Consider the following 12,187-nt stretch of genomic DNA (forward strand, 5'->3'; position numbering starts at 1 on the left):
GCTGAAATGCCATCTGCTATTATCATGTCATTGGGAAGTTTTATTCTATACAGTATAAATGCAGACTGGAAAACAGAACACCAAAGACACGATCATAAACTACCTCACATGACTACACAGGAATAGGTAGACAGCAGAGGCGTCAATTACATGCAGTGGCACCCGGAGCAGGTTAATACCTTATGCACACGTTGTTTACAAATGGGGTGCAGCCTCACCCTATTTTGTAACTCTGGGGGTCCTGGTAATGCTGGAGCTGGACTAGAGAAGAGTTCTGATTCTAATATGTACAGGTCTAATTGACAGCTGCTGTCACACTACTATACATGTGCACCACCAGAGAACGCATGGTTTACTTGCTTTCTTCAGTGCAAGCATCCAAACTGCAGCCGCCGTTGTTTGATTAAAGCATGCATAGAACATATATGCAGGTTTTGTAGTGGTATATACAGCGGCCACTAATGCTGTGACCAGACTCCGGCATCAAAATAAGGCTTATCGAAGAATTAAATATATCTCCAGTGTCTTGATTTGTAATAGAGCACACTGGAATTAAATGTTCATTAAAGGTTAATCTGTGGAGATTTTGATCCTAGAATGAGCGAGCCAGGATATCATGCAGCCATACCGGATGCTCTGCCCATATATTTATGCAACCCTGGTGGAGAGATCAATTACCCATCCTCTCTCAACTGCCATGCTACAGGCTGAATTTAAAGAATGACAGCAAAGCTGGATACACACCTACAGATTTATCTGTCCAATCTATCTGGTGAGAACAAAAACCTGGAAATATATGAGAGTAAAGGACATTCCAAAAAATTCTCCGAAACGCTTGAAAACAGACAATGGTCAGTCAGACAAAATGTTTAAATCAATCCGATTTATCAAGCAAAATGTTTGTCGGTTTTTGGGAGCAAATGTTGATTGTAATTTACTCAAAATTTTTTCCAGATTTTTGTTCCAACCAGAGAGATTGGACAGATAAATATTTGTGTGTGTACCCAGCTTTAGGAGCTAACCGGCCTGTACTTTATCTCTTGACACTTTCTTCAAGGGTAAAGGCCCCCATACACTAGAACGATTTTGCACGATTTCGGCCAGTTACAATCATTAGGGAACTCCTGTGATTTATCGGAATCGGATGGAAAAATCAGTGCATTTTGTGCATGCAATATATTGTATGTGAAATATTGCAGAAATGTTGACGTTTCCAGCCCCTCTAGACCCCTAATCCAGCCCATCAGATATATTGTATGATACAATTGTATACCATAAGATATATCCCATGCAATCTATCTTGCTTGATCAATCACATGAGATATAGCTGATAAAATTACACCAAAGTATCAAATTGGATGGAATCACTCTCGGGAAGGTCTAGGGGGGACTTTAAGGGAACTTCAGCATCAGATAGATCTTTGTACCTTTAGTACATCTGCCCCTTGGGATCTATTTATTTTTCTATAAATATTAGATAAATGAAAGGGCATCTAAATTGCAGACAGAGCTTTTCAACCCTGGCAATGTATATAATTAGGAGTGGAAGATGCAAATCAATGTGGCCTGTGCATTCATGGACTCCAGTGGAACATTGTGATAGAGAAGTTTGGACAAGTAATGCACAGCGGAAAATAATTTTCAACCACCCCCACAAGCAATAATCTGCAACATACTGCATGTTGGCATATAAACCGGACTAAATGCATTGACAACTTACCGTCCAGGCACTTTTGGAGGCGTCCTACTCCTTCCCTTATTCTCGCTTAGAGTGGCTTGATCAAGCCCATGTTGCTTGGCCGCAGGGACTTGCTGCAGACGAGGAGATGACGCAGGCTGAGACTTTACTGGTTTCCCGTAGCTCTTTTGTCCCCTGTAGTCTGTCTCTAACAATAAGAAATATACCTGTTAATTTGTATTAAACCCCCCCCATCATAATAATATAAAAACATTCCCCTTACTTACCAAATTGTACAGCAGGGCCACTTGCCGGCAACTTCTTACTCTTTTTTGCAGCAACAGTGTTCCAGCCATCGACATTGCTCATTGCCAAGGGGGCTGGTTTAAGGTTTTTTAGCTGAACATCAAATCTACAGGAAAAAAAAAAAAGGTATAATATGAATGGAGTACAAATAATATATACAGTATAGAAAAAGCACAATACTATATTTAGGTTGAGCTAATTTAGGACATTTGCATCTCTGATCTAACTCCATCTAGGTGCCCTACTAACCTGACACATTTATATAGTGCAAAAAGTGCACCTAAAAAAAATAAACACAGCATTTGTGACAGTTGGCTGCATGGAGAATGAAAGTAAAACCTCAACCTAGAATATATTGGCAAAACTGACATTTTTGCAGTAATTGAAAAGAGCATGCAGATTTTCAGGAGTTAATCTATGCCAGTGAATACGTGCAATCTACTGCAAGATTAGACACTAATATTCTATTCTTACATGCCATGCTGAAACAACGGAGGTTACCATAAAGTAAATACACATACTTCTGTCCCAGCTCCCCCACAAATACAACAGCTGGTCCATTCTCCACACCGACTTCCTGGATGTGCGCATCATAAAACACTCCTCCTGGCTCTAAGCACACCTACAATCAGTAAGAGTTATGCACTTTTAGGAGGGGAGAACAAGCAGACCAAATATTAAATTTACAAACTCCAAGTCTATTGTTATTTCAATCTAATTTAATATACTGTAGGTCATTGTAGTTTCCACTGAACAGTCAACAACATCGTGGAGAAAAGTCTTTCCTTCAAGTGATGCACATTACAGCTGCACTAATGCAGAGAGATCTCTGCAGCATTAAATTATACACCTCATTTCATTTATACAGTACATTTGGACCGGTCGTCTTTTTCAATACAGCACATAAGGGTGAATAATCTATGGGTGAATTGCAGAAGCTTCTAAATGAATCAACGACAAAGATTATGGTATATAGCGAAATACCATGCAGTGCTGAAAACTGTTCAGTATAGAAGTTTATACAGTGTCATTTTAAGTGAACAAAATCAAGTTACAGTACAATGTTCTTTTTGTTTCTTTACTATCATAGTCTAGATTACTCTTCATGTGTGTTATTTGTATTTGCATTTAATAAAACCACCTCACCTGGCATTTATCTCCAACAGAATACTGCATTCCAGAAGCGATGGAGAAGTCTAGCTTTTCCTGTTCTAAAATAAATACAAATCACACGCAAGCATTATATAGATATCTAAAAAAAAGTGATTCCTAGAACGTATGTTAATATAAGTAATAGATGACTTGGTACTTATGTATTATCTGGGCTCCCATGTTAAATGCACCCCATTTTTTCATACCCCTACTATCCAACTACGCATGGAGTTGATTTTATATAGTGTGGCGAGCGCAGCGAGCCGCTGTGCCCGAAGCGTGGCGAGCGCAGCGAGGGGACGCGGTCTCATAAGAAAAACGGGAGCCCACATATTACATAAGCACCGATGACTTTTCCTGATATGCAATGTAAAAGACCTGAACAAAAATAAAACACGTTTCAAGTAATTGAAATATCTTTCAAAAGGATTATTACCACAAGCATGTTATTTTGCCCTTCAAGTTTGTAAATTGTGTAAAAAATGCAACACAAACAGATATCAACTTTAGGCTTTGTAGATAAAATTAGTTCATAGAAAGAAAAAAACATTTGCTTTGCTAAAATGTGCAGTTACTTTGGAGGGGGAGCAAAGCTTGCTACGGGTCAGGTATCCCACATCCAGATATCCCAAACCTGTAGGTTTTCTAAATATTGCAGGTTATTCCGAAATTGGGAATAATCCCCCATCAGAAATGCTCCTGGACCCGAGCATTTTGGATAAGGGCTACTCAACCTGTTTAATGATTCTAGTCTGACCCTGCCCCCAAACTCAAGTTTTGTCTCTTGCAAGTTAGGATCTTAATTTCCCATTGGCAGAGAGTAAAGGTGCGTACACATGGGGCAATATGATCGCTGGCAATATATTGCTAGCAATATATTGCTCAGCAATCACATTGCCCCGTGTCCCGTTTTCATCTGCGACCAGAGATGGTCGCAGATGAAAATGTAAACACTGCTGGGTGAAGAGGCAGGGGATGTCGCTGGTCGGAGGAGCATGCTCCTCCGACCATTCAGGGGCTGAAAACGGGAGCGCGCACCCAGCGATTTATCGCTGGTGCACACTCCAATCACTGGCAATATGGTCGCTCAGCGACCATATTTTCAGCGATTTCAGCCCCTATCGCCCCCGTGTGTACACAGCATTACTGTTTGCAGCATGAGCTTTGATCAACGATGCTCACATCCCACAAGTCAATTACCAAGGGCTAGAATACGAAAGGCAGACATTACTGTTAGTGTTTTATTTATTGGAACTAGGAAAGAGTGAACTTCAGCCCAGTTTAGTGCTTACAGTTCTATAGCTGCACCTATAGGCTGCAGTGTCTACAATAGGAATGCTGGAGGTATACAATGCCTTAATAATAATCATCTAAAATAACATAATAAATTCCTGACATACAGCCATAATCAAAGTAGAAACAGTTTCTGTAAACTGTACAATAATTGTGTGAGAACACTAAAAAGTATTCCTATTGTGCTAGAATTCTACTGTTTTGTACAAGTTGTATATTCCCCAAATTAAGTTTTACAAGAAACGCTTTCAATTATAAGGAATTATGAAAAGGTAAACCTTAGCCATGGGCTTCCTAAGCTTCTATGGTGCCCTTGAGCATCAGCATTTTTGTGTAAGGCACCTCTAGGCCAAACGTTTCTTATTGTGAAATTCAGAAAAACTTGATTAAAGTTGTGCTTGTGTTATCCTTAGGTTCAGTTATGTGGAGAAGGACAGGCTTCCCTTGTGCTTGTCCAAATCTATAATATATAGGTCTAGTGTCCGTGTGACAAGCAAACACTGCCATCTGTTGGCAGTAACTGAAACTACATCTTTATCAAACAAGCCAAAGCACAGAAGGTAGCAGACAAGCTTTCAAAGCTTTTGTTTCGAGCAGGCGTACTAGTATTTTATAAGAAGCCACTAGCACCGGTCTTGCCTATTACACGGTCACTAAAAAATCTGAATTGGACCTATACCACCAACCCAACTCCTGTGAGTGCCCCAAGACATTAAGTTTGGGAACCACTGAATAAGTCTTAGGTCACAAAGTTGAATTCCAAATATAATCTTGGTTCTGTACAAATAAAGTTAAGAAGCCTAAGCTATTCCTCCCCCTTATAAGCAGCACATTAACATATCTAGCCTACGAAGGCTTTACTGCAGGTGAAAAAGGGAGGTAGCCTCAGGCTTTAACGCCTGTGAATATTCAAGAGGGGCAGGTGTATTAAACCCAGTAAAGATATAAAGCAGTGATAACATGGAAGGTGATAAATCCCAAACTGTCATTCAAACACAGCTGATTGGCTGGTGCTTTATCATCTTCCACTTCATCACTTTACCAGGCTTAACACATCTGCCCCAATATCTAAGAAAAAGGACTGCAGATAGGGGCTAACTGAATATCCCTGGGGGATAAATTAGACTGCGGTAAATGAAAGCAGCCAATTGAACTCCCTCCTAAACCACAGTCAGAAAGAATCTTCTTTGTGAGAAGTATGTAGGTCATGTATGCATAAGTAGTGAAGCAGACCAGTTCAGTTGTTTGTGTAAAGGCCCCCATAGCCAATTTTGGTCCGATTTTGGTCAGATTTCGGCCAGATCAGTCGGATCTGGCCGAAATCGGACCAAAATCTGCTAGTTTTGATGTCCCCTCAGATCCAATGCGCGGTCCCGTGCGCATCGGATCTGCGTCGGGTGGTCGGACCTGCTGCACGTCCGACCACCCGACTTGGGACCTAGTGGGGCGGCGCGGCGGTGGAGGGAGCAGGGGGAGCTGGGGACGCTGCGGGGGACACAGGCGGCATAGAGCCGGGCAGGGGGAGCCGGGAGCTGTCAGTACTGAATAAAAAAAAGCCCATACAATGAATGGGCGGCCTGTGATTGGCTGAGTGCTCTCTCAGCCAGTCAGCAATTGGCTGAGAGAGCGCTCAGCCAATCACAGGCTGCCCATTCATTGTATAGGCTTTTTTTTCTAGCACTGACAGCTCCCGGCTCCGTCTGCCCGGCTCTATGCCGCCTGTGTCCCCCGCAGCCTCCCCAGCCCCCCCTGCTCCCACCAGCAGCCCTGCTCTGTAGCCCCCCCCCCCGCTCCCCGGGTTTTTTACATGTGATAAATCGAGACGATTTATCACGTGTAAAAAATGGCACAAGTGCCAATCTAATCAAGCTCCCCCGGGGAGCAGCCGGGGAAGCTCAGGGGGAAGTCGGGGGCAACTTGTCCTAAGGACAAGTCGCCCTAGTGTATGGGGGCCTTTAGTCTGAAGGGCCCAATCTTCTTAAGGGGGGAAACTTATTATATCAACATATTCCTCGCTCACCTTAGACCTATTCAGTCAAACATTTAAATACGGGAATGTAATTGGCAGACTTTGCATTATTTGTGCACTACAATTCACCCATCTATTTTTACTGCATGCAGGAACAGCGGAATGGGGCTTGCAGGCATCGGGGGCTTATTTGGCTAGACCTGCTACAGTGTATTAGTGGAAGGAAATCGTTTATACCTCTCTGTAATTTTATCCATATCTCGTATTCCACATTTCTGTAGACCCCCGGATTAAGTGATCGAACAACAGACGAAGGGACACTGGGATGCTCATCCTTTCTTCGTGCAAGCTGCAGATGATGAGAATGTGTGTTAGGTATTGAAAGAGAACCTCCACCAACAATTGGGGTGACTGGTTCAAAACACAACCAATGAGTGATTGTAAAATAAAAAGGATGAATATTCTAATATTCCCATAGCTAGTACAAGAACAATTATTAAAAATAACATTGGAATTGTATGTACAATGGTATATATCAGTTTCCTGCAACACTACAGCATACTGAGGTGCCCTGCAACACTTGCTACAGCAGACAAATGTGTCCTGTTTCACTGTTGCCGTGATGCATTCATGACCTGGGATATTTGGGAGCATGCATATACTATCCATGGTCTACAATGGGGCAGCATAGTCCATGCAGCCTCAATTCCTGAAGTAGGACCACTTTGTAATCCCCACTGTAGGTATTCCAGAAAAAGATGAGGAATTGTGGGCGCTTGACTTTGTATGTCCAATAATGTTGAATTATCTCAGAATGGATGAATAAAGAGAAAACAAGATGTGTATTAATAACACAAAATCTATAAAACAAATGGTTTAGGGGATAAAGCGGGTCCCAAAAGACAAACGGCGTACCAGAACTCACAATGTGATGCGGTGCTGGACGTGTATAATGGTATCTTTAAGGGATAACCACAGGTGCATATGGAAAGGTGTATACCAAATATGAGTGAATGAGTGCTCCAAGGTGCGTACTGTACTCACTAAGAACTAGGAGTTTGCAACCATATAAAAAGGTATCTTTGTAGCTGTGAATTCCCAGGCAAACACAAGGACATGGTTCAGAATGGCCCCCAAATGTTGCGTACCATACTCACTGCTATTGCAGGTGGATTACACTCATAAAAGGTATCTTTTGATAGAATCAGTCCCCTTCCACTCCACTCTCAGTAGATGGCAATATAATGATCGCCAAAAATACAAAGGGAGGATCGGTCAAGAAATTCCTTTTCATAAACAACTATCACCTCAAGTGCTGTAGTTTTACACCTGGTGTATGCAGACCGCTCTCCACGCATCGGGCTCGGTGGCTCGCCGCGCTTTCTATTCTCAACTCCACGCGGACGTGGAAAGTGGGGGTATGAAAAGGTCGTAGGACGCGTACCGCCGCCGCTCGCCACGCTTCGGGTTCACGTTTATAGTAGGGGGGTGGCGTGGGGGTGCATTTAACATTGTAAGCACCCATTAGGGTGCTTATACAATGTTTAATCGCATCGCATTGTATGCCATATACAATGTCATACAATTTTTAAATTGTATGACATTGTACAACATCGCCCGATATCTCATGCCTTTTGGTATGCGATGGGCGCCGCTAAAATACACAAGTACCGTGAGTTCGGGTACGCCTTTTGGGACCCGCTTTATCCCCTAAACCATTTGTTTTATAGATTTTGTGTTCTTAATACACATATCTTGTTTTCTCTTTATTCATCCATTCTGAGATAATTCAACGTTATTGGACATACAAAGTCAAGCGCTCACAATTCCTCATCTTGTTCCGGAACAATGAAACAGCATTGAGGTGGTGGAGAGGGCTTAAGCTGGGTACACATACATACAATCGTTGGCCGTTTTGGGTCGGACGGCCGTTCAATTGTATAGGTGTGTACGCTGTCCCGATTCCCTCTGTACGATCGATAAACGGGCAAAAATGGTCTTGTCCGTCCATACTCGGTCAAAGGTTCAGTGCCGTTTAAAATTCATCCAACAGGACGGGCCCATATCGGAACAAAAGTGCAGTGTGTACGCACGTTCGATCGATATGCTGGCCGTTCTTGCGACTAAACTGCCAAAGCTAAAAAGCCCATGTGGGCGTTCCATAGCTGCATGATCTCTCCTACAGCACAAGAAGCGTTCACCTCTCCCCATGTATATACATGCACCCCATCTTTACAGCAGGTCGCCGTATCTGTCCCTAGTCACCCTGCCGGCTGCTATGAAGACGGGGTACGCGACTAGTCAGTTTGCCGTATCTGTCCATAGTCACCCTGCCGGCTGACTGTAGATGCTTTCCCCCATCTTTATAGCTCGTACCTGCAGAGTGATGTTTTAATCTCCTTAGTAGCCAACGTGTCGACACACTGTGGGGGTTATTCTAGTTCATTCTTTCTGACAAAATCCTTCTTAGATGGACAAAACCATGTGCACTGCGGGTGGGGCAGATGTAACTTGTGCAGAGAGAATTAGATTTGGGTGGGGTTTTTCTTCAAAGTGAGATCTATATTGCAGTGTAAAATCATGCAGTCAGTATTTACCCTGCACAGAAACAAAAAAACTCACCCAAATCTAATTCTCTCTGCACATGTTACATCTGTCCCCCTGCAGTGCACATGGTTTTGTCCATCTAAGAAGGATTTTGTCAGAAAGAATGAACTAAAATAAAACCCTGTGTCACTTAAATTGTATCCAGTGCAAACACTGGCAATCTATCAGGCACTTGTGATGAAATGTGCATTATATATATTATCCACAAGCTTTTAGATGAATGGGGCACGAAGTGCAGGCAGTGATCTGCTGCTAGGTGCAGAGTATGCACAGAGCCCCGGATCAGTGTAGCCCCTTCCCAGTATAGCTGCTCCGGCTGCTGTGTGCATGTGTACCTTCTATGTGCCGGAGTGTGTGGGCGACAGGCGGACAGCTGGCCTTCTATGTGGAATATGGCGGCATCTGTGGCAGTGCTGGATCGCAGCTACATGCGTCTCTTCTACAGAGATTTCCTGCATGTCCCTCCTGGAGAACTGACAAATGTAATGCTAGTCGCAGGCAGCATTGCATTATCATCGATCTCTGAATCGAGTCCAGAACTAAGAACATACAGGAGTACGCAGTGTGCAGTCTACACACTTTTAAACAGTATATGGAATTATAATATGGGAACAAATATACAAAACATATTTAAGCTTGGTTACCAAAGCTAAATAAATGCTCTTTAGAAAAACAACAAGCCAATTATTCCATATCCATTTTAATGTCTTATTAATGGATGCTGTTCTATGAGAGTATTCACTAAGTGCATTGTGCAAATTGCTGCAGAGAGGCAATGAGAAGATATACTGTAATAGGAGGCCGTGTGACACAATAACTAGAACAGTATTTAAAGATCTATGTTTACGAGCCCCAGGAAGGCACATAATGCATGTGATAACTGCAAATGGGTATACAAATAGGACTAAGTATCAGAGATGCAAAGTGCAAGTGAACTGAGGAGAATAGTCTGATGGCCACACACAACATAACACCTGAAGCATACTGTACCTTTCCATCCTTGTGAGTCTTAAATCCATTCATATCAGCAAAATTATGTTTGTTATTCCTGCAAAAATTGGAGAAAACAAACAATTCACATAAAAGAGCAACAATCAATTCTACATATCTTAGTATAAAAAGGCAACAATTGCTCTGGCGGCCCGAACATGATTGCTTTATTCATTCTGTTTTTCTGTAAACAGCAATAATGTAATTAGAATTTATCAAATAAGTAGACCGGAAGAAAGAGGATATCCACTCATTATTTCATCCTGGTGCTTAGACAATATCCGTGTATAGAGATAATTGAACTAGAGAAATACTGAGAAGTATACCATCAGTGGTACTTTATTTTACTTTATTTAAGGCTTGGTACACGCCTAAAGATTTATCTGTCCAATCTATCTGATGGGAACAAAAATCTGGCAATGTATGGAAGCAAATGACAATCAACTATTTGCACAAAGGAAATTAACAAAAAATATTGTTTGGATAAATTTTTCACATCAAATGGATTTAACCGATATCTAAATGATCATTGTCTGTTTGCCAGTGTTTGTTTGGATAAATTTTTCACATCAAATGGATTTAACCGATATCTAAATGATCATTGTCTGTTTGCCAGTGTTTGGGCGCAAATGTTTGATTCTTATTTGCTCCCATACATTACCAGATTTTTGTTCCCAGCAGACAAATTCGGACAGGTAAATCTGTAGGTGTATACCCAGCTCATGTATCTGCTCCGGAATCCTGCAGTGGGTTCATTAGAAACAAATCAAACACATTTTCATTCAAACTAATTGAATTGCAGTGAACACAAAAGCAGTCACATGCAATTAAAAAAATTAAGGGGGCGAACCTTGTCCAAGTAAGACCAGCAAAGCCACAGCAAGAGGGAGTGCTGAACCTCACCAGAGAAAATGATCATCTCTGACTTCATTTGCTCCATCAAGCCAGAACCTCCATCTGAATGGGACTAGTAGTGAAACTGGGCAAATACCATTATGTTGAAGGTGGAGACCAAAAACCCAAGAATCTCACGCAGGAGTGAACGACACGCGGCAGCACAGGTCTGCTGGAACTGTGGAGTTGATCAAATCCCCCATATAGAGCATCTCGAGACTAAAAGTGCCCATACACCTACAGATTTATCTGCAGATCTGGCTGGTTGGAACAAATACATGGTTATAGATGAGTGACAGTGTCAGTTTTCCAGCATTTCCAAGGAATTGGTCAACTGTCATTTGCTCTCATCCATTACCAGGTTTTTGTTCCAACCAGCCAGATCTGAAGATAAATCTGTAAATTTATGGCTACCTTTAGTCGATTTCCCCCAACTGATGAACCATCAGTGAGACTGTATATAACTTATCATATGAACTAAGCGAGGATAAGTAAATCACCCAGGTAAGGAAGAATCCTCATGTCGTAGCACTGCAAATGAACAGCCATGACTTTCATTAATACACAATGAGCCTAGGAGAGTCCAAAAGGCAATTCTGAAAATTGGTAATATTCTTCCCAAGCTACAAACCAGAGAAAAGGTTGGGAACTAAGGAATATACCAGTAGGCATCCTAAATGTTAATTGTTGGAAAGGTTCCATTCCTGAACCAAGAAGAGACTTGATTGGGAGCCCAAGCCCCTCTGTGCTAGGGGGCAACAATTACCCTGTAGATTAGTATTGAGTGATAGGTTTCAAGCAGGCCAAACACTTTCCGAGGATCAACTGGCAGTCCTGTATAAAATAATTTTGAAGGAGGACATTCTGGGAACTTTAGAGCGAGACTACTTGGCGCACACAGGAGTCCAATGTGGTCACCACCCAGGTGTCTGAAAAAAGCAAAAGCTCACCTCCAAAGCTGTTGTGCAGCAGGCTTGCAGGCTGGTTTAGTAGGAGAGTGTATGGTAGGCCAGGACTATTTACCTTGGGGCTCGACGCCCTTGAAGGAAGAACCCTGAACTGGAAAAACAGCTGACCCTTGGCCTTATCCTATTACCAGAATAAAGGAGGAATAAATAGTCGCAAGAGACTGAAGTGCTGTGGTCAAAAGGAAATAAGGGTCATCTTGGATGCCCCCATTGCCGCCACAATTTTATCCAACTTGGGTGCAAAAACAATGCCTCAAGGACCTTCTCAGATTCAGTGTCAGCACACCAGTGGGCTTTCCTAGTCGACACAGAGGAAGCTGACAGTTGGAG

General features: G+C 42.3%; 1 protein-coding gene across 2 annotated transcripts in view; it reads right to left on the minus strand.

Moving 5' to 3' along the window:
- OTUD4 (OTU deubiquitinase 4) overlaps positions 1-12,187 on the minus strand; it is a 46,956-nt gene that overhangs the window by 19,471 nt on the left and 15,298 nt on the right. For both annotated transcript variants that reach the window (XM_083171150.1, XM_083171147.1), the window contains exons 8-13: positions 9,996-10,053; positions 6,636-6,747; positions 3,131-3,195; positions 2,506-2,606; positions 1,966-2,090; positions 1,721-1,886 (exon numbers count right to left, since the gene is read on the minus strand). In XM_083171150.1, the coding sequence (XP_083027276.1) occupies positions 1,721-1,886; positions 1,966-2,090; positions 2,506-2,606; positions 3,131-3,195; positions 6,636-6,747; positions 9,996-10,053 (627 nt within the window). The remainder of the gene's footprint in view (positions 1-1,720; positions 1,887-1,965; positions 2,091-2,505; positions 2,607-3,130; positions 3,196-6,635; positions 6,748-9,995; positions 10,054-12,187) is intronic.

This window comes from Crinia signifera, chromosome 1, assembly GCF_055691185.1.
Source record: "Crinia signifera chromosome 1, ASM5569118v1, whole genome shotgun sequence".
Classification (NCBI taxonomy): Eukaryota; Metazoa; Chordata; class Amphibia; order Anura; family Myobatrachidae; genus Crinia; species Crinia signifera.